The sequence below is a fragment of the Oncorhynchus clarkii genome, chromosome 21 (assembly GCF_045791955.1).
Source record: "Oncorhynchus clarkii lewisi isolate Uvic-CL-2024 chromosome 21, UVic_Ocla_1.0, whole genome shotgun sequence".
Taxonomy (NCBI): Eukaryota; Metazoa; Chordata; class Actinopteri; order Salmoniformes; family Salmonidae; genus Oncorhynchus; species Oncorhynchus clarkii.
In genome coordinates this window covers 48426216-48450512 of record NC_092167.1, presented here as the reverse complement: position 1 = coordinate 48450512, position 24297 = coordinate 48426216, and the positions used below count along the sequence as shown (strand labels likewise).

Sequence of the window (24297 nt, the reverse complement as noted above, 5' to 3'; positions counted from 1 at the left end):
TAGCCTAGTGGTTAGAGCGGAGGGGCGGCAGGTAGCCTAGTGGTTAGAGCGTAGGGGCGGCAGGTAGCCTAGTGGTTAGAGTGTAGGGGCGGCAGGTAGCCTAGTGGTTAGAGTGTAGGGGCGGCAGGTAGCCTAGTGGTTAGAGCGTAGGGGCGGCAGGTAGCCTAGTGGTTAGAGTGTAGGGGCGGCAGGTAGCCTAGTGGTTAGAGTGTAGGGGCGGCAGGTAGCCTAGTGGTTAGAGTGTAGGGGCGGCAGGTAGCCTAGTGGTTAGAGTGTAGGGGCGGCAGGTAGCCTAGTGGTTAGAGTGTAGGGGCGGCAGGTAGCCTAGTGGTTAGAGTGTAGGGGCGGCAGGTAGCCTAGTGGTTAGAGTGTAGGGACGGCAGGGTAGGCTGGTGGTTAGAGTGTAGGGGCGGCAGGTAGCCTAGTGGTTAGAGTGTAGGGGCGGCAGGTAGCCTAGTGGTTAGAGTGTAGGGGCGGCAGGTAGCCTAGTGGTTAGAGTGTAGGGGCGGCAGGTAGCCTAGTGGTTAGAGTGTAGGGACGGCAGGGTAGGCTGGTGGTTAGAGTGTAGGGGCGGCAGGTAGCCTAGTGGTTAGAGTGTAGGGACGGCAGGGTAGGCTGGTGGTTAGAGTGTAGGGGCGGCAGGTAGCCTAGTGGTTAGAGTGTAGGGGCGGCAGGTAGCCTAGTGGTTAGAGTGTAGGGGCGGCAGGTAGCCTAGTGGTTAGAGTGTTGGGCCAGCAACCAAAAGGTTGGTGAATGGAACCCCCGAGCTGACAAGGTAAAAATCTGTCGTTCTGCCCCTGAACAAGGCAGCTAACCCACTGTTCCTAGGCCGTCATTGAAAATAAGAATTTGTTCTTAACTGACTTGCCTTGTTAAATAAAGGTTAATAAAAAACAATCCAGCTCCTGAAGACTATGTCTCTATCCTCCCAGAATGAGGTGTCAGAATAACTAGGAGCATTTGATGCAGTGAATTTCCTCAACCTCTCACCCTCCTCATTATCACAAATCTAGAAGCACTTCCCAACATAACTATGGTCACATTTTCAATTTCACCTATGAGTAATGACGAGACAAGTAAAGGGAATCGTTTCTTAAAGTTTCCCCAGTTGATTGTTTTTCTTGGCAGAACTAACCAGGTTTATATTAGATAACCCAGTGGTTGCTCCTTTAAAAAAAACTAAATTTATGAGGTATCCAGACACCCTGTAAAAAAAAAAGGTGCTAGTCTTATTGGATGAAACTCAATTCCCTACTCCTCCCACACTACTTTGCCTGACACCTCCCCCATATCTTCAGGTATACTCCAGGGCACGGTGCAGTCTATAGTCATGGGGACACCAAGGCAGATGGAGGCCTCTCTCTGCCCTCTATAAGAATAGCCTCCCTGTCCCAAGGGTTAGGTAGTCAAGGGAGTGGGGAGGGGGCATAGCCAATTAAGTCTTTCTTTCTCTATCTTGTTTCTTCCCTCTCTCTTCACATGTCACTATCATCATTCTGTAAGAGGCTTACATTCTGTACAGTACATCATGCAATCATGTGTCACACACGCAGACACACAGTTTTGTATTGCTATCCTTGTGGGGACCAAATAATTGATTCCCTTCCAGAATCATATTTTCCCAAACCCCTAACTCTAAATCTCACCCTAACCCTAACCTTAACCTCACCACAACCCTATGCCTAACCTTAACCCCTGACCCTAACCCCTAACCCAAAACCTAACACTTACTCTAACCCTAACCTTAACCTCACCACAACCCTATGCCTAACCTCAACCCCTGACCCTAACCCCTAACCCAACACCTAACCCTTACCCTAACCCTAACCTTAACCTCAACACAACCCTATGCCTAACCTTAACCCCTGACCCTAACCCCTAACCCAAAACCTAACCCTTACCCTAACCCTAACCTTAACCTCACCACAACCCTATGCCTAACCTCAACCCCTGACTCTAACCCCTAACCCAACACCTAACCCTTACCCTAACCCTAACCTTAACCTCAACACAACCCTATGCCTAACCTTAACCCCTGACTCTAACCCCTAACCCAACACCTAACCCTTACCCTAACCCTAACCTTAACCTCAACACAACCCTATGCCTAACCTCAACCCCTGACTCTAACCCCTAACCCAACACCTAACCCTTACCCTAACCCTAACCTTAACCTCAACACAACCCTATGCCTAACCTTAACCCCTAACCTTAACTCCTAACCCTAAACTTAATTCTAGCACCAACTCTAATTGTAAACCTAACTCTAAACCTAACCTCCCCACTTGTCTGAATTTTCCTTGTTTTACTGTCCTTGTGAGGACGTTTAGTAAGGATAGTTAAAATAAAACACACACACACACACACACACACACACACACACACACACACACACACACACACACACACACACACACACACACACACGCACACACACTGTCTATGCTCCAGGGCCTTCTGCTGCAGAGCATTGTAGGGGGATGGGTGTGACATGGTGGGTGTAAAATGGGGAGGGGGGGAGGTGTACCCTAGTTCACCTAGCCCAGTGCAGGCGTCACATTGTAATGGCGTTAATCCTTTTGACAAGTGCATTTAAGAGGTGTTGCTGTCACTTTTCACGCATACCTATGGTTTCCGCCCTCTGCAGCTGCAGCCCAGTCTTAAATAACATGTCTTTGTTTGAGATTTAACTATATATGACTGGGGCCACTCAAGAAGAATTGTAGTGTTTGTTCAAAACTAAAATTGGATTATAAATCTTACAGCTCCTCGTGGATTACAGCGTCACCACTGGTGCGTTGATATCCCTACTCCTATTTATTTATCCGTTATTTTACCGGGTCAGTTGACTGACAACACGTTCTCATTTACAGCAACGACCTGGGGAATAGTTACAGGGGGAGAGGAGAGGGATGAATGAGATTATTAGGTGGCCGTGACGGGTTTGAGGGCCAGATTTGGGAATTTAGCCAGGACACCGGGGTTAACACCTTTACTCTTACGATAAGTGCCATGGGATCTTTAATGACCTCAGAGAGTCAGGACACCCGTTTTTAACGTCCCCTTCCGAAAGACGGCACCCTACACAGGGCAGTGTCCCCAATCACTGCCCTGGGGCATTGGGATAATTTTTTAGACCAGAGGAAAGACTGCCTCCTACTGGCCCTCCAACACCTATAGTGGGTTGTGTTGCTTAGTTTGGGCCCTGACACTCCATAGCCTATACCCACTGAGGACACACTGGTTGAATCAATGTCGTTTCCAAATGACGTGGAACCAACATGGAATAGACGTTGAATTGATGTCTGTGCCCAGTGGGTATCGGGTTGTGTTGCTTAGTTTGGGCCCTGATACTCCATAGCCTATAGTGGGTTGTGTTGCTTAGTTTGGGCCCTGACACTCCATAGCCTATAGTGATTATGGCTTGTTGAACTGGAGAGTAGAAGTCAGAATATAACCTGTAAACAATAGAACCTCATGATTGATTAACTCATCGTCATCGTCATCGTTATAAGGGCTGACATGCTCTTGAAATGTACATAAATGATGACCATTTCACCATTTTGAACGAAACACAAACACAGCAACGCAACCCGAAGGATTCATTTTTCCCTCATCTCTCTGGGTACACCCCCTTCCTCGTCACTGACAAGTCCTTCGTGCTGCCATCTTCAAATGCCTGTCATGGTACTGCCCAGTTACTGACCAAATCGTGAGTAATGCGTCAGGCCACATTTCCTGCTCGACACTCCCTGATCGGTCTCTGTGTCCACTGTCCATCATGATCACACCAAATTCAAACGAGGTGGGGAGGGGGGGAGTCTGATTTGAAAGTGACTCAGTGAATTTGGGCCGATTCTTTCTTCTGTCTCTCTCCTCTCTTCTCCTCTCCACAAGATACACTTTTCCCAAGGGGAGAACCCTACGCCCTCCGTCTCATAGCAACCAAAACACTGAGGAATCTTGTCACTCCTCTCTTCTTTCTGAAGTGTCATGAATTAATGTCCCGTGCAGTAAAGTACAGTGAAATACCTTTCTTCCCAGCTCCAAACGCCAACAGTACAGTAATCAATATCAATGTAGTTCTAAAAATAGTATAATGTAGAACAAAAACACACAATAAATAAAAATAGTAAGTAAGAAGAACATGAGAAAGTAAGAGGCCATACACAGGGTTAGTTTCAGTACCATATTTACTATGTGCAGGGATACTGGAGTGTTGGAGGTAGATATGTATAGGGGTAAGGTGACTAGTCATCAGGATATGAGATAAACAGAGTACCAGGGACTTAAATTAGGATTGTATGTTAATTAAGAATGTGTGTGGGTTAGGGTTAGTTAGTCAGTAGGGTTAGTCAGTATAAATGTGTGTGCATGTTATGTGTGTGTTGGAGTGTCAGCGTGTGTGAGTATGTAGAGTCCTGTGAGTGTGTAGAGTCCTGTGAGTGGGTAGAGTCTTGTGAGTGTGTAGAGTCCTGTCAGTGGGTAGAGTCTTGTGAGTGGGTAGAGTCCTGTCAGTGGGTAGAGTCTTGTGAGTGTGTAGAGTCCTGTCAGTGGGTAGAGTCGTGTGAGTATGTAGAGTCCTGTGAGTATATAGAGTCCTGTCAGTGGGTAGAGTCCTGTCAGTGTGTAGAGTCCTGTGACTATGTAGAGTCCTGTGAGTATGTAGAGTCCTGTGAGTGTGTAGAGTCCTGTCAGTGGGTAGAGTCCTGTGAGTATGTAGAGTCCTGTCAGTGGGTAGAGTCCTGTCAGTGTGTAGAGTCCTGTGACTATGTAGAGTCCTGTGAGTGTGTAGAGTCCTCTGAGTGTGTAGAGTCCTGTGAGTATGTAGAGTCCTGTGAGTGTGTAGAGTCCTGTGAGTATGTAGAGTCTTGTGAGTGTGTAGAGTCCTGTCAGTGGGTAGAGTCTTGTGAGTGGGTAGAGTCCTGTGAGTATGCATAGAGACATAGAGTTCAAAAATGTAAATAAAATACAAGGGTCAACTCAGAAAGTCTGTGGAGCCATTCTGTTAGCTATTTAGCAGTCTTATGGCTTGGGGATAGAAGCTTCTCAGGAGCCTATGTGGAAGCAGAAAGAACAGTCTATGGCTTGGGTGGCTAGAGTCTTTAACAGTTTTCAGGTCCTTCCTTCCTGATATAGAGGTCCCGGATGCTGCTCCACTGCAGCCCCGTTGATGTGGATGGGGGCGTGTTTGTATGCTTGCTTGTGGGTAGAGTAACAGTGGTCTAGGACTTTATCGCCACTAGTGGTGAAGGAAACGTGTTGATGGAAGTTGAGCATCACGTGTCGTAGTGACGCAAAATTAAAATTGCCGGCGACAAGAAAGGCAGCCTCCAGATCTACGTTTTCCTGCTTGGTTATAACCTCGTAGAGTTTACATTTAAAAAATATGTAAATATATATATATATATTTATCCTTTATTTAGCTAGGCAAGTCAGTTAAGAACAAATTATTATTTACAATTACGGCCTACCCCGGCCAAACCCGGACAACGCTTGGCCTATTGTGCGCCGCATTACGGGACCCCCAATCAGAGTTTGTTAAGTGCCATCTTGTTCTATTTCTTCTCCTGAGATGGAATATATGCAACAGTCACCATAACAGCTGAAGGGTCAACATTTGACCATCAGGTATACGAACATGGGTGAATAATGGGTCGAGCCTGAAGTCAGCACACCATTAAATGGACAAGCAGACAGGACAGTAGACTAAAAGGAAAAGTAGAGTCGATTTCCTTGACTCTACTGTCCTGTCTGCTCGGTGAATGGAGAATCCATTGAGTTGGATAGCCGGGGGGGGGGGGGGGGGGGGGGGGGGGTGTATCTTGGTCGAAATACATGTTTCAGAAAACCAGAGAATATTGCAATTACAAGAGTCTTGTTGCTAGCAAATCAGCGATCGGCGGTCATCCATCTTGTTATATTACATTGGCCAATAGAATGGAGGGAAGAGTTGGCCCGGTTTCCCTTTGCCTTAATAATCTCACCAGCTCATCAGCTCAGTTCCCCTTCTACTGCTTCTGTAACACCAGCGATTCCTCTTGCATCCCCACGAAAATTTGGGTCTGAATTACAGAAAGAGCCCTGGGCAGACGATTCGAAGTTGAAGGCGGAATTGGGGTCTGCCGATCTGATGTACGAAAGTTCTTGTCGGTTGTAAGAACACGTTTCATGAAAATAGATAAACGCCAAAAGAATCACAAAATAACAAAGTTTAGGTCTGAGTTTTCAAAACGGGACATCCTCCAATTTCCAAGATTTTACTGAGTTACAGTTCATATAAGTGAACCAGTCAATCAAAATAAATTCATTAGGCCCTAATCTATGTGTTTCAGATGACTGGGAATACAGATATGCATCTGTTGGTCAGAGATGCCTTAAACAAAAAGGTAGGGGCCTGGATCAGAAAAGCAGTCAGTATCTGCTGTGACCACCATTTGCCTCGTGCAGCGCGACTCACGCGACACATTAATCAGGCTGTTGATTGCGGCCTGTGGAACGTTGTCCCACTCCTCTTCAATGGCTGTGCGAAGTTGCTGGATATTGGCGGGAACTGGAACACGCTGTCGTACACATCGATCCAGAGCATCCCAAACATGCTCAATGGGTGACATGGAAGAACTGGGACATTTTCTGCCTCCAGGAATTGTGTACAGATCCTTGTGACATGGGGCAGTGCATTATCATTCTGAAACATGATGGCATTTTTTCGACAATGGGCCTCAGGATCTCGTCATTCGTACATTCAAATTGCTATCGATAAAATGAAATTGTTCAATGATCGTATCTTATGCCTGCCCATACCATAACCCCACTGCCACCATGGGGCTCTCTGTTCACAACGTTGACATCAACAAACCGCTCACCCACACAATGCCATACACGCTGTCTGCCATGCGCCCGGTACAGTTGAAACCGGGATTCATCAGTGAAGAGCACACTTCTTCAGCGTGCCAGTGGCCATCGAAGGTGAGCATTTCCCCACTGAAGTCGGTTACAACGCTGAACTGCAGTCAGGGCAAGACCCTGGTGAGGACGACAAGAACGCAGAGGAGCTTCCCTGGGACGGTTTCTGACAGTTTGTGCAGAAATTCTTTGGTTGTGCAAAACCACAGTTTCATCAGCTGTCCTGGTGGCTTGTCTCAGATGATCCCGAGGGGGAAGAAGCTGGATGTGGAGGTCCTGAGCTGGTGTTGTTACACGTGGTCTTCTGTTATGAGGCTTACTGCCAAATTCTCTAAAAGGACATTGGAGGCAGCTTATGGTAAGAAAATTAACATTAATTTCTCTGGCAACAGCTCTGTTGGACATTCCTGCAGTCAGCATGCCAATTGCACGTTCCCTCAAAACTTGAGGCATCTGTGGCTTTGGGTTGTGTGACAACACAGCACATTTTAGAGTGCCATTTTATTGTCCCCAGCACAAGGTGCAGCTGTGTAATTATCATGCTGTATAATCAGCTTCTTGATATGGCAGGTGGATGGATTATCTTGGCGAAGGAGAAATGTTCACTGACAGGGATGTAAACAACTTTGTCTACAAAATTTGAAAGAAATACGTTTTTGTGCATATGGAACATTTCTGGGATCTTTTAATTCAGCATGTTACGTTTATATACTTTTTTTAGTATAGTATTGTGTTCTGCTTCATGTCTGGTACAACAGCCTAGTCTATCCAAGTCACACATATTAAGGTAGACTTAAGAAGATACCTGCATTCATCCACATTGAGATCTATCCAGTGAAGCAGGAACCACCTTAAATCCTAGTCCAGACTTGACTTCAAATAGTGTTTGTTCGTTTTTTTTCAAATACTTTGACTGCTTGATAGAGCCTAATAGGAGTACTGGATATGGGCGGCTTGCACTTTTGGGACAATTCCATTGGTTCTATTGTGACAGGCAAGCTTCTCAAATATCGGAAGAAAACAACTGCTATTTGAACCCAGGTATACATCAATCAATACATCAATCAATACATCAATCAATACATCAATCTAAGTAACATAATACAACAAACAAATCCTCATCAAAATCCATTCGTTTAAGCAATAGATATCAGTTGTTTTCTTTTGCATGTGCTGCATCTCAATCCACCGCATCCGCTATGTCGACCTTTCACATGGAAGGTCGACAGCAGTGTTTTCACATCAAAAAAATCGGTCTGCAGTTGAAGGTGGCCAAGCTACAGCAATGTTTGGTGGCCAAAAAAATCGGTCTGCAGTTGAAGGTGGCCAAGCTACAGCAATGTTTGTCAGACCATGAGACAACCCAAAAAAATCGGTCTGCAGTTGAAGGTGGCCAAGCTACAGCAATGTTTGTCAGACCATGAGACAACCCAAAAAAATCTGTCTTCTCATGAAAACGTCTGTAGCTTCCAAATAGTTTAGCTACAAACTAATATGGAAAGATGAGACTCTCACGGACACGATGGCGTTCTCTTACGACCCTTTACAAGTGTCACGGGACTCCTCTGAAGGTGACCGGTACCGGGTTAAAAACATTTATGGAAGTTTGGAGGTAGCTTTGTGCCTACACCAAAAAAATACTGTATATATGTTTCCTGAGCTTTGTTAAAAACATGTATCAAAGTATGGAGGTAGCTTTGTGCCTACACCAAAAAAATACTGTATATATGTTTCCTGAGCTTTGTTATAGCTCCTAAATATAGGACAGACACTTCAAAACCTTATTCCTTATGATACATTTTTTGACTGTCTTTTTTGCCATTCATGAATGTGTTGTGCAACGCTGGCTTTCCATTAAAATTCTACAGTGATCTGACCCTCGAGGAGTGGTGCACTGGCCGGTAACACTATATTTGGATAGTCCATCTGCTCTACAGACTATCTACAGACGAAGATTTCAACTAATTATCTACTAACCCTAACCCTAGCTCTAACCCTGACCTTTACCCTCATCCTAGCCCTAAACTTAAACCTTACTCTTATTCTAAACCTAATCCTGAACTTTACCCTTATCCTAGCCCTAAACTTAAACCTTACTCTTATTCTAAACCTAATCCTGAACTTTACCCTTATCCTAGCCCTAAACTTAAATCTTACTCTGATTCTAAACCTAATCCTGAACTTTACCCTTATCCTAACCCTAAACTTAACCCTTACTCTGATTCTAAATCTAATCCTGAACTTTACCCTTATCCTAACCCTAAACTTAACCCTTACTCTGATTCTAAACCTAATCCTGAACTTAACCCTTATCCTAGCCCTAAACTTAAATCTTACTCTGATTCTAAACCTAATCCTGAACTTAACCCTTATCCTAGCCCTAAACTTAAATCTTACTCTTAAACCTCTGAACTTTACCCTTATCCTAACCCTAAACTTAACCCTTACTCTGATTCTAAATCTAATCCTCTATCCTAGCCCTAAACTTAAATCTTAATCCTGAACTTAACCTTATTCTTACTCTAAACTTAACCCTTACTCTGATTCTAAACCTAATCCTGAACTTAACCCTTATCCTAACCCTAAACTTAAACCTTATTCTTTTTCTAAACCTAATCCTGAACTTAACCCTTATCCTAACCCTAAACTTAAACATTACTCTGATTCTAAACCTAATCCTGAACTTAACCCTTATCCTAACCCTAAACTTCTAAACCTAATCCTAGCCCTAAACTTAACCCTTATCCTAACCCTAAACTTAAACCTTACCTCTGATTCTATCCTAACCCTAAACTTAAATAAACCTAATCCTGAACTTAACCCTTATCCTAACCCTAAACTTAAACATTACTCTGATTCTAAACCTAATCCTGAACTTAACCCTTATCCTAACCCTAAACTTAAACCTTACTCTGATTCTAAACCTAATCCTGAACTTTACCCTTATCCTAACCCTAAACTTAAACCTTACTCTGATTCTAAACCTAATCCTGAACTTTACCCTTATCCTTACTCTAAACTTAACCCTTACCCTAACCCTAACCAATAGTTTGTTGATAGTAAAGTGTCTACAGATGAACTATCCATGTATAGTGTCTACAACAGGCCTTCCATTACATGCTCCAGGGATCCAATCCTCAAGGAGTGGTGGTGTAAGTCAGAAGGTGTGTCCATGTATTTTATTTTAAAGTCAGAAATCTGGGAAATCTACCACAGATATCACAGACATCATTCTGAAATATGTTTTTTTTGCAGGGGGGGGGGGGGGGAGTAGATTGAAAACCCACCAGAGATAGGCGACAATCTAAACAAAACAACCTCCAGAACAGCTGAACAGAACCCTGTTCTCCCCTTCTCTAAGCTTCAGAACAGACTGTCAAACTAACCCAGCCTCCCCAGAGGCTTAGCCCCAGCGGGCCGTACTCTCTAGAGTGGATTTAGTGCAGCGCCTGCTTTCAAAGCCGCCCCAGCCTGCAGTAGGTTAGAGTTGGATGATATCGGGGAGGCTGCTGGGGGTCTAGGCAGGGGGCTTCATTGGGCTGTTAATCGATGGAGATGCTAACCGTCCCTGAAGTTGGGGGGTTTTGGGGGTGGGGGGATAATGCTCTTGCTAATGTGCCTAGACACTAACATGCTATTGTGATAATGTTAGCAGTCTGCGACTAATGTTTCAATGCAAGGGTTACGTCCCAAAAATCTCTCCTTCCTCCTGAAGCATGTACTCGTTTACTACTCCCCACAAATGTGAAAGCTTTGGATTGAAGTGTACACTATTTAAAATCAATTAGAATTTTATTGGTGGCATACACATATTTAGCAGATGTTATTGTAAGTGTATCAAAATTATTGTGTTCCTAGCTCCAACAGTGCGATAAAATCTAACAATTCACAACAATACACACAAATCTAAAAGTAAAAGATTGGAAATATATTAAAAAAATAAGGACGAGCAATGTCAGAGTCCGGAGAATAAATATGAATGTATATATATATATATATATGTGTGTATGTGATGGGATGTAGAAATATTATGGACAGTATGTGGAAAAAATAAAGTCTATCTATAGAACACGTAGGATAGAATAGTGTATATACACCAATAGTTGAATAGGATGGACTTGACTAGAATACAGTATGTAAACATTATTAGAGTCACCAGCGTTCCATTATTAAAGTGACCAGTGATTCCATGTCTATGTACAGTACACAGGGCAGCAGCCTCTAAGGTGCAGGGTCCAGTAATCGGGTGGTAGCCGACTAGTGATGGCTATTTACCAGTCTGATGGTCTTGAGATAGAAGCTGTTTTTCAGTCTCTTGGTCCCAGCTTTGATGCACCTGTACTGGCCTCGCCTTCTGGATGATAGTGGGGTGAACAGGCCATGGTTCGGGTGGCTGAGGTCCTTGATGATCTTCTTGGCTTTCCTGTGACATCGGATGCTGTAGGTGTCCTGGAGGGCAGGCAGTGTGCCCCCCCCCCCCCCCCCCCCGGTGATGTGTTGGGCAGACCGTACCACTCTCTGGAAAGCCCCTGCGGTTGCGGGCAGTGCCGTTGCCGTACCGTGCTCTGAGGATGCGGCGAGGGATGCCTTCTGGTTAATCACGCTTACATTTGATACTCACGTCAGCCACGGAGAATGAGAGCCCACAGTCCTCGGGAGCGGCCCACGTCAGCCACGGAGAATGAGAGCCCACAGTCCACGGGAGCGGCCCACGTCAGCCACGGAGAATGAGAGCCCACAGTCCACGGGAGCGGCCCACGTCAGCCACGGAGAATGAGAGCCCACAGTCCCCGGGAGCGGCCCACGTCAGCCACGGAGAATGAGAGCCCACAGTCCTCGGGAGCGGCCCACGTCGGTTCCGCTGTGTTATCCTCAAAACGGACGAAGAAGGTGTTAGTTAAGCTTGTGCAGGAGTACAATCAAGGAATCCGGGGGTAAACTGTGCCTCTTTCTGGTATTGAACTTATCACCCAAGTTCTACCATGAGCCATAGGTGGGTCCCAACTCCCACCCACCCCTAGGGTATCACAGAGATAACACATGAAGAGCATCACAGAGATAACACATGAAGAGCATCACAGAGATAACACATGACGAACATCACAGAGATAACACATGAAAGGACATCACAGAGATAACACATGACGAACATCACAGAGATAACACATGACGAACATCACATAGATAACACATGAAAGGACATCAGAGAGATAGCACATGATGAACATCACAGAGATAACACATGAAAGGACATCACAGAGATAACACATGATGAACATCACAGAGATAACACATGACGAACATCACAGAGATTAGACATGAAAGGACATCACAGAGATAGCACATGAAGAACATCGCAGAGATAACACATGACGAACATCACAGAGATAACACATGACGAACATCACAGAGATAACACATGATGAACATCACAGAGATAACACATGATGAACATCACAGACATAACACATGAAAGGACATCACAGAGATAATACATGACGAACATCACAGAGATAACACATGAAGAACATCACAGAGATAACACATGACGAACATCACAGAGATAACACATGATGAACATCCCAGAGATAACACATGACAAACATCCCAGAGATAACACATGACGAACATCCCAGAGATAACACATGACGAACATCACAGAGATAACACATGAAAGGACATCACAGAGATAACACATGACAAACATCCCAGAGATAACACATGATGAACATCCCAGAGATAACACATGACAAACATCCCAGAGATAACACATGATGAACATCCCAGAGATAACACATGACAAACATCCCAGAGATAACACATGACGAACATCCCAGAGATAACACATGACAAACATCCCAGAGATAACACATGACGAACATCCCAGAGATAACACATGAAGAGCATCACAGAGATAACACATGACAAACATCCCAGAGATAACACATGATGAACATCCCAGAGATAACACATGATGAACATCCCAGAGATAACACATGAAAGGACATCCCAGAGATAACACATGACAAACATCCCAGAGATAATACATGACAAACATCCCAGAGATAACACATGACAAACATCCCAGAGATAACACATGACAAACATCTCAGAGATAATACATGAAAGGACATCTCAGAGATAACACATGAAAGGACATCGCAGAGATAACACATGACAAACATCCCAGAGATAACACATGATGAACATCCCAGAGATAACACATGACAAACATCCCAGAGATAACACATGACGAACATCCCAGAGATAACACATGACAAACATCCCAGAGATAACACATGACGAACATCCCAGAGATAACACATGAAGAGCATCACAGAGATAACACATGACAAACATCCCAGAGATAACACATGATGAACATCCCAGAGATAACACATGATGAACATCACAGAGATAACACATGATGAACATCACAGACATAACACATGAAAGGACATCACAGAGATAATACATGACGAACATCACAGAGATAACACATGAAGAACATCACAGAGATAACACATGACGAACATCACAGAGATAACACATGATGAACATCCCAGAGATAACACATGACAAACATCCCAGAGATAACACATGACGAACATCCCAGAGATAACACATGACGAACATCACAGAGATAACACATGAAAGGACATCACAGAGATAACACATGACAAACATCCCAGAGATAACACATGATGAACATCCCAGAGATAACACATGACAAACATCCCAGAGATAACACATGATGAACATCCCAGAGATAACACATGACAAACATCCCAGAGATAACACATGACGAACATCCCAGAGATAACACATGACAAACATCCCAGAGATAACACATGACGAACATCCCAGAGATAACACATGAAGAGCATCACAGAGATAACACATGACAAACATCCCAGAGATAACACATGATGAACATCCCAGAGATAACACATGATGAACATCCCAGAGATAACACATGAAAGGACATCCCAGAGATAACACATGACAAACATCCCAGAGATAATACATGACAAACATCCCAGAGATAACACATGACAAACATCCCAGAGATAACACATGACAAACATCTCAGAGATAATACATGAAAGGACATCTCAGAGATAACACATGAAAGGACATCGCAGAGATAACACATGACAAACATCCCAGAGATAACACATGATGAACATCCCAGAGATAACACATGACAAACATCCCAGAGATAACACATGACAAACATCCCAGAGATAACACATGACAAACATCCCAGAGATAACACATGACGAACATCCCAGAGATAACACATGAAGAGCATCACAGAGATAACACATGACAAACATCCCAGAGATAACACATGATGAACATCCCAGAGATAACACATGATGAACATCCCAGAGATAACACATGATGAACATCCCAGAGATAACACATGACAAACATCCCAGAGATAACACATGACGAACATCCCAGAGATAACACATGAAGAGCATCACAGAGATAACACATGACAAACATCCCAGAGATAACACATGACAAACATCCCAGAGATAACACATGAAAGGACATCCCAGAGATAACACATGACAAACATCCCAGAGATAATACATGACAAACATCCCAGAGATAACACATGACAAACATCCCAGAGATAACACATGACAAACATCCCAGAGATAACACATGACAAACATCACAGAGATAACACATGACAAACATCACAGAGATAACACATGAAAGGACATCCCAGAGATAACACATGACAAACATCCCAGAGATAACACATGAAAGGACATCACAGAGATAACACATGACAAACATCCCAGAGATAACACATGACAAACATCCCAGAGATAACACATGACAAACATCCCAGAGATAATACATGACAAACATCCCAGAGATAACACATGAAAGGACATCACAGAGATAACACATGACAAACATCCCAGAGATAACACATGACAAACATCCCAGAGATAACACATGACAAACATCCCAGAGATAATACATGACAAACATCCCAGAGATAACACATGAAAGGACATCACAGAGATAACACATGACAAACATCCCAGAGATAACACATGACAAACATCCCAGAGATAATACATGACAAACATCCCAGAGATAATACATGACAAACATCCCAGAGATAACACATGAAAGGACATCACAGAGATAACACATGACAAACATCCCAGAGATAATACATGACAAACATCCCAGAGATAACACATGACAAACATCCCAGAGATAACACATGACAAACATCCCAGAGATAATACATGACAAACATCCCAGAGATAACACATGACAAACATCCCAGAGATAACACATGAAAGGACATCACATGTATACAACAGGGTAGTGGTCCATTGTTATCAATTCCCTTTCATTCAAGAAAGTAATTTGACATGTAAATCCTCATAGAAAACGATTGACAATTAACTGGATTTCAGTTGACTTCCTGTATTGACTGAATTGACCACCACCCCGATATGCAGTCAAGATCAGGTGGTTGTGAGGGCATTGTCACATTTGAGGAGGGATTACAACAAGCACGGCAACTCAAACCTAAGGGCTTATGTCGCCATCTTGTGGACATAGAGGGTTGGCACATGAAGTTGGCTCGTTGTCCCTGAGTTCATTATTTAAGTAGATAATGTGCCATTTTTCAAACCATGGACTCATTTTCAAGTTTATAAAATACACTGAAGCATCTGCAAATGAATGATACATTGTCAATAATCACAGCGCAGATCCATTCAAAATGTCTAAATGTAGCCCTACTGCATAGTTCATTGAACTTTCCCAGCACATGACTGCAAGTCATGGTCATCATGCGGTTGGAAGGAAGAGCAATGTTTAACTCCTCCCTCACCACCACTAAACTGTTGTGAAAATATGATACCTATAAAATGTCATCTTCATCAAATCTACATTATCATATCTTTATTACGACATCTTGATAACAGGTTGTTATTGTCCAGCTTTGATCTCAAAGTCCACGGATTCAAATTGCTAAAAAAGTAGGCAGTAACATTTGAACAACGCCTTCAGAAAGTATGGTATTTCAAAGGGGTATTAAAATGGATTTAACTGTCATTTATTTTGTCAGTTATCTACACAAAATACTCTGTAATGTCAAAGTGGAAGAAAAATTCTATCATTTGTAAAAAATAATAATAATAATAATAATAATATTCAACCCCTTAGTCAATACGTTCTACAACGGGTGGGTCCAATCCTGAATGCTGATTGGTTAAAACTGTATTCCAGCTGGTGTCTATTCCACAAATTACCACCAGATAAATCTATGATGTTAAAATGTTTATTTTCTCTTTTCTATCTGACTGCGCAATCCACCATCTCATCAGCCCAACCAGGCAATTTATAAACTTGATCTCCACTATAAAAAGAATCTAGACATGATCTCACATTTCTTTTAGACATTTAGTTTTCAACAGTGGTGATTTGTATAAACCTTCCTGTCTGTCTCTCCGACATTTACAACGTTGTTTCAATATTTAAATTCGATATCCAGTTTTTGCATAGTAATGAACGTGTTGGGAGTCGGGGTGAGACAGACCGGCAGGCAGCTTTTCTCACCCAGTCGAAATCATAAATCAGCATTATTTTTATGGAGATATAAAAATAAATATCAATAGAAAACAGGTCAAATTAATCGAAGTTCAGCTAGTTTGCTGTCTTTCCAACTTCAGTTTGAAGTAATTGTGTTAGCTGTGTTGTTGGTTAGTTCCTCTGAACAACAGCGTCCTGACGAGAGAGCACATGTTCTATGCCAGGTGAGATTGAGCGTCATTTGCTAATTTTTTATGGATGTATCCAAATAAATGTCACTAGAAAACAGCTTAAACAAATGCAAATGCATCTACTTTGTTGTTATTCTGGCTGCACTGTTCGACTTGGCTGTAAATTAGCCGTAGTTGGATAGCTAGCAAGCAAAGGATTTGAAAGTTTCCAGCCTGTATGGCAATAGAACATTTAGAACGAACGACTGGGTCGCGTCCATAGATACAGAACAAAAAGACAAAAAGACATCCCTGGCAATGGAACCGAGAGAACGAACATACCGGCCAGGTTGGATACGACCCTAGATTTGTGTCGGGGACTATACCTTGTCGAAGGATGAAATAGTGTGAATAAATTAATACAAATAATATGTCAATCATTATCATCAGACTGAACCAAGTTTTTCCTCTAGGATTTTGCCTGTGCATTGCTCTATTACGTATATTTTTTTATCATAGAAAAACCTAGTCCTTGCCGATGACAAGCATACCCATAACATGATGCAGCCACCACCATGCTTGAAAATATGAAGAGTGATGTGTTGTGTTGGATTTGTCCCAAACATCGACTGTATATTTATTATATAGCCTCATTATTGTTATCTTATTGTGTTTCTTCTTCTTTGTCTTTTTAAAAAAACTTTAGTTTATTTAGTAAATATTTTCTTAACTCTATTTTCATAAAATTGCATTGTTGGTTAAGGGCTTGTAAGTAAGCATTTCATGGTAAGGTTGTATTCTGTACCTGTTGTATTCGGCGCATGTGACAAAAACAATTTGATTTGATTTTGTATTCAGGACATGAAGTTCATTTCTTTGCCACATTTTTTGCAGTATTACTTTAGTGCTTTGTTGCAAACAGGAAGCATGTTTTGGAATATTTTTATTATGTACAGGCTTCCTTCTTTACACTCTGTCATTTAGGTTAGTATTGTAGTGTACGTAACTACAATGTTGTTGATCCATCCTCAGTTGTCCCCTATCACAGCCATTAAACTCTGTAACTGTTTTAAAGTCACCATTGGCCTCATGTTGAAATCCCTGAGCTGTTTCCTTCCTCTCCGGCAGCTGAGTTAAGAAGGACACCTGTATCTTTGCAGTGACTGGGTGTATTGATACATCATCCAAAGTGTAATTCCTAACACCATTCTCAAAGGGATGTTCAATGTCAGCTTTAAAAAAAAATCTTTACCAATCTACCTATTTGTGCCCTTCTTTGCGAAGTTTTCGAAAACCTCCCTAGTCTTTGTGGTTGAATCTGTGTTCAAAATTCACTGCTCGACTGAGGGACCTTCAAAAATCATGTTAACCCCTATTTTTGCACACAGAGTGAGTCCATGCAACTTATCATGTGACTTGTTATGCAGATGTGTACTATTTAGGCTTGCCATAACAAAGGGGTTGAATACTTAATGACTCAAGACATTGAATTTGTTTTAAAAAATGTAAACATCATTCCACTTTGACATTACGGGGTATTGTGTTTAGGCTTATCTCAATTTAATCCATTTTAAATAAAGGCTGTAACACAACAACAAACAGTCAAGGGGTGTGATTACTTTCTGAAGCCGCTGTAGATAACTATGTAGACAACAGAGCTTATTGATGTATCTAGCAACACAATAGACTGTTAGAATGTTGAAGACTATGAAATGTGTAGATTTTAAAGGGGCACTCCCCAATTGAAAATGAGCACCCCACCTCTGTTTTGGTAAAAAAAAAAAAAAAAAAGCTGAGGGATGGGCCTGGAGTAGTTTATCCACTCTGAAATTCATAGACAGAGCAATGTTTATAAAGTGATGGGGCTAGACAGTTGAACGAAGCTCATGAGGCATTTAGAAGTTATATTCTTGAAGAATCAATGGGGTATATACCATTAATACGTTTAAATATAAACCGCAGATTTCCCCTTTTGAAGAAACATGAATATTCTGGAGAAGCCCTCTCCGACGTCTTTTCGACCTTCTCACTGTCTTGGATTGTCTTTTCAGGGGTGTTTTGAGCAATCCGTCTGTTATTTTGTGACAGTGTTACCAAAAATCTCCTCATGATTTGTCAAAACTCTTCACGTGAAGGTCTACATAGTGCTATCATAATAATGGCGGAGACGATGATAGAAATTGCCATGACTGATTATGTCAGTTCAGGACAATTGACTCCTGAGCTAAATAACAGCTTGTATCGTGCTATGGCGTATTCATGACAGTTTTACATTGGCTAATGTTGGAGGCTTCAAGTAAAGTATGATAACAAATCTCACAGTGACATTTTCAAAAAATCATGCAGGCATATACAATTCACTGGAACGTTAAAGTATTTTTATTGTGCAAGACCAATTATTTAAAAAAAACGTTGAGTAGAAAAGGACACCTGTTAAATGTACACCAAAGATGACAGGTCCCTTTCTGGATTCAATGGAGAGTTTAATCTTGATTGTTCAAAGGTTGTAGTCACTCTAGAAGTATATCAGCCAACATAATGTTCCTTGCTTTATGAATGTTTGGAAGGTTTTAGCAGGCCACACTGTGGAAATGATATTCATTAACTAGAGGGGCTATGTCATAAACCCTCAAAGTTCCAGAATGGGATGAAAATGGCAGCCATATTGGTCAGGTAGAAATCCAAACCAGTCTAATTGGAGTGAATGGCAGTAGAGGCATAATCCAGATTTGTTTCATGCAGGAAAATAAAAGTAAGGCATGTGATATATCAGATATTGTGTAATATAATTATTGTCAAACTAAAATATTATCATATAATTAATTATAAATACAGTTTATACTTGTTTTATACAAATGTTGTGTATAAATAGCTTCTAAAATATATGTAAACAGACCATAAATGTCTAAACGTTTATTTTCTTTGAAAGCTGTGAGTGCTTTTATATGATACAATATCAGTACTTCTGCATTTACAACTATGTCCTATCATCAACTGATTTCAGCCACTGTATTGCTGTGGATTGATTGCATTGGTTCAATGGAATATTGGCAGTTCATTTGAGAAATGGATGGAATCATTCCTCGAAAATTGGCTGGATAGATAGCTAACAAACATACCAATGCAGATACGTTCATAAAATTCATTATTTTACACAATATCTTATCACAGCACTGGCAAACCGCGGTTGACCAACTTCCTGACCAAAATAGCTAACCTTTATACCGTCATTAGAATGTTCATGACCATTCTGGTATTCTAATTCTTAATTCTATGGTCCACAACTTCAGTTAAGGGTTCTTCAGAGGGTGATATGGCCTTCTTCCAATAGTGAAGCTATTGAAGCTATTCTTGGGGGTACATGGGGTTTAGAGAATGAGGGGAAGGCACTGCAAATTTGGACTTATACTTTAAATTTGGCACCTGAGCTAAAGTCTTGACACATATTCTTAAGGTTAGAAAAAACATAATGATATGTGAGATAGAAATTTGTCATGAATCCCTTTAAGCCTTCTTGAAAATCCTCTTGGCATCCACCCCATCGTAGTTATAGCTCTGTTGGAGAAGAGAGTCCTTAAACAATGTAATAACGTTGCCATTTTCATTGAAATAGACGTACCAGCACAGTGAGTACACTAGAGACTACAATATGAATCTCTGATTACAATGCTTATGCAGTTATGACAATAATATTGGTAATGTTTCAGTAGGACAAATATACATGTGATAAACATTTATCTGCATTTATATAAATTGTTCAGCATTAGCATTTATAACCTTTTAAATTGTAAAAGTTCAAATGATTTATAATGTCTTATTTGATTTGATTTGATTCATGCTCGCAGTCAACAAGACTGGATTATGCAGAAGGTAACAGTTACGAGGAAAAATATACCACATTAAATGTAAAAAGTCAGAAAAAAAAGTCAAAATTAAAGTTTAAAAACTCACATTTGGTTATTAAAAACATATCACTTCTAGTTATTCTGGTATAAAGTGGTACAACATTATAAAGATCATTTGAAAAGATACATGATGTGGGATTTTCTCACACTAACCTGTACTAGCTCTCCTCCCACCACAGTCCGAGTGGTGGTCAGCACCTTACTGTTGTCTTTCCTGGTGAATTTACCCTTCAACACATCTCCATCCATCTCCCAGGTACCCTGTGGGACAGATAGGGTTAACGGTGACTGTAATGTACGTCGCCCATGCATCGATAACAATCACCCATTATTATCGATGCATGGGTTAAACAGTATCTTGAGATAAGATATATCTAGGGCATAGGTCATTTCAAACAAATGGCTAGCCAAACATGAGCTAATAAAGAAATGGCTAGCCAAACATGAGCTAATAAAGAAATGGCTAGCCAACCATGAGCTTATAAAGAAATGGCTAGCCAACCATGAGCTTATAAAGAAATGGCTAGCCAACCATGAGCTTATAAAGAAATGGCTAGCCAAACATGAGCTAATAAAGAAATGGCTAGCCAACCATGAGCTTATAAAGAAATGGCTAGTCAACCATGAGCTTATAAAGAAATGGCTAGTCAACCATGAGCTTATAAAGAAATGGCTAGCCAACCATGAGCTTATAAAGAAATGGCTAGCCAAACATGAGCTTATAAAGAAATGGCTAGCCAACCATGAGCTTATAAAGAAATGGCTAGCCAACCATGAGCTTATAAAGAAATGGCTAGCCAACCATGAGTTTATAAAGAAATGGCTAGCCAACCATGAGCTTATAAAGAAATGGCTAGCCAACCATGAGTTTATAAAGAAATGGCTAGCCAACCATGAGCTTATAAATAAATGGCTAGCCAACCATGAGCTTATAAAGAAATGGCTAGCCAACCATGAGTTTATAAAGAAATGGCTAGCCAACCACGAGCTTATAAATAAATGGCTAGCCAACCACGAGCTTATAAAGAAATGGCTAGCCAACCATGAGCTTATAAATAAATGGCTAGCCAACCATGAGCTTATAAAGAAATGGCTAGCCAACCATGAGCTTATAAATAAATGGCTAGCCAACCATGAGCTTATAAATAAATGGCTAGCCAACCATGAGCTTATAAAGAAATGGCTAGCCAACCATGAGCTTATAAAGAAATGGCTAGTCAACCATGAATTTAAACAGCAAATATACATGTATTCATTGTAAACTTATTCTAATGGGTTACTCTATATGGACAAAAACTCCAAAACACTTTTACAGTGCACAGTCATGCATAGGTCACTGCCAGACTTCAGAAGGCTTATGGTATAAACTGTTGTAAAAGGTCACATTTTCCAACTCCATCCTCAGCACGATTTCCACTTTTTCTGAGCATGACAACAGTTTACCAAAAGACACAAAGCAGAAATACATTTGGAGGATTTACATTTTATGAAGGCTTTATGAAAAGGGGGGCTTAGATTTCAATCTCTACAACTTTCTGTTGGATACTGTGTACGATAGCCTACTAAAATAAGTCTAGGTTGAAAGAGTTAAAACATACTGAGACTTCGGTGCCGTCGGCCAGCGCGTAGTCAAACTGTACGCCCAGGGTGAAGTCGATGTCTTTGTTACGGAAGGTGCTGGATTCCTTGATGTGGAACTTGTCTCCTGTCTGCTCGATGATAACCTTCAGGTTGTCATGTTCCGCCAACTTCCTCTTCATCACATTGATGCCTGTTGGAAAATGCAGTAGATAGAGTGTTGTAGATGAGGCGTGGGTCTGAGCCTCTTGGCGTAATGGCTAAATTGCTGGATATATAGAGTGTTGTAGATGAGGCGTGGGTCTGAGCCTCTTGGCGTAATAGCTAAATTGCTGGATATATAGAGTGATGTAGATGAGGCGTGGCTCTGAGCCTCTTGGTGTAACGGCTAAATTGCTGGATATATAGAGTGTTGTAGATGAGGCGTGGGTCTGAGTCTCTTGGCGTAATGGCTAAATTGCTGGATATACAGAGTGTTGTAGATGAGGCGTGGGTCCTGAGTCTCTTGGTGTAAATACTAAAGTGCTGGATAGATAGTAAAAGTTAAAGCCCCAAGTTGGGCTACTAAAAATGTTTTATTCGTATTGTGTTTATGTACTTAAGGATTGTAAACTGCGGGAGTTATCAATTAGGTCCAAGGTCCAATTAGCCCATTTATTCATACTACCTGTCTGGAAATGGTGTGTGTCCATCATCGTAATATTCCTCATTACACCCTACCTAGGTCCCAAAAAAGCTTGTGTTTGTTGACAAGCTTTTAAAATGGCAGCAGCCAAGAGCTATTATTATAGCTGTGCAGCAATACAGCACGCCTCTGACTGGTAACTCACATCCACTCAAACAAGCCACAGGATCAAAGATTACCTCAAAACCATCACTGTCACACACGCAATATACCAACACTTGCTTTACAAATCCTATATGATACAGTCAGACTTATAGGATGAAAATATAAATCTGACAGTATCGTATAGGATGATACTATGAGTCTGACGGTAGCTTGTACCATTGATGTAAGTGCTGACCATACCAAGCCACATTGGAAATATAATCCTTCATCAAGAAGTGCAACATCACCTTTTATAAAACACACACACACACACACACACACACACACACACACACACACACACACACACACACACACACACACACACACACACACACACACACACACACACACACACACACACACACACACACACACACACACACACACACACACACACACACACACATGCACATACACGTTGCACACATCCACACACACACCGACTCACCCATCTGCTCCATGAACTTGTCGTAGTTCTCGTTGTGTTCAACTTTCCAGGTACCATTGAATGCCATGTCTACGGTGGGCAGTGGAACGACCGTGTGCAGGACTGTGGGACTGAGAACGCCCGTTTGCCTCCCTTTATATAGAGGCCCCGGTTGGCTCTTCTTTATCTAACTGATTATCTGTCTGCTGATGTGGCCTTTTAAAGCTGATGTCAAATATAGGGCGATTACTGCACGGCCTCAAGGATACAAAGATAAATGGCCAAGGGCAACTCCCTCCCCAGGGCTGGCACATGGACAATGTAGCGCTGTTCTATTTCAGAAGAGAAAAGCATTCGTTTATAGGACTCTCCTTGGCATATTTCCCAGGGGACCTCTCTCTGTGTCTGTCTGTGTCCAGCATGACAATGAGCCCCTAATGAACTGCTCATTGATGGTGGGAGAGTTCTAGCGTTTTTAATTGGGCTGACAGAATTCGCACCACTACTAGAAGGTTTTTTGTTGTTCATGATACAAAGTCGATGCGTAAATTGTAGCCTGATATTTTCACTGTATTCTCACGGTCAATGGTGTGTCCTCAATTATACAGAGGAGATGTTGTGCCCTTGTAAACTGGCATACTTTATCAATGAGAACAACAGAGGAATATTGTTACTTAGTTCCCACTTACCATTGCCAATTAACTCATTGCATTGAGGTTAGATACTGTCGGCCTCCTGGAAAAACCTTGTATCTCCGTAAAGGAAACTTTTCATGAATTGATTGCCATATAGTCAAGGAAATTCCTTTTGAATAACTTTATGTGTTTCTTAGAGTCATGAAACCTTCAAAGCACATGGAGGTGAATGACTAAATCTAAATAAATAGGGACACAAGCT

General features: G+C 41.7%; 1 protein-coding gene across 1 annotated transcript; it reads right to left on the bottom strand.

Annotated features, from left to right (window-relative positions):
* Positions 1-19019: 19019 nt before the first annotated feature.
* Positions 19020-23568, bottom strand: LOC139379110 (fatty acid-binding protein, intestinal-like). Its single transcript, XM_071121935.1, has 4 exons — positions 23422-23568; positions 22162-22334; positions 20717-20824; positions 19020-20213 (listed from the first exon to the last, which is right to left on the bottom strand). The coding sequence occupies exons 1-4, from the start codon at positions 23486-23488 to the stop codon at positions 20163-20165; spliced, it is 399 nt and encodes a 132-aa protein (XP_070978036.1). The 5' UTR covers positions 23489-23568; the 3' UTR covers positions 19020-20162.
* Between the last annotated feature and the right edge of the window lie 729 nt (positions 23569-24297).

Coding starts and splice junctions, on each gene's coding strand:
- LOC139379110 (XM_071121935.1), bottom strand. CDS start 23,488: ATGGCATTCAATGGTACCTGGAAAGTTGAACACAACGAGAACTACGAC. Junction 22,335..23,421: donor CAAGTTCATGGAGCAGATGG/GTGAGTCGGTGT, acceptor ATTTTCCAACAG/GCATCAATGTGATGAAGAGG. Junction 20,825..22,161: donor CCGACGGCACCGAAGTCTCA/GTATGTTTTAAC, acceptor TCTGTCCCACAG/GGTACCTGGGAGATGGATGG.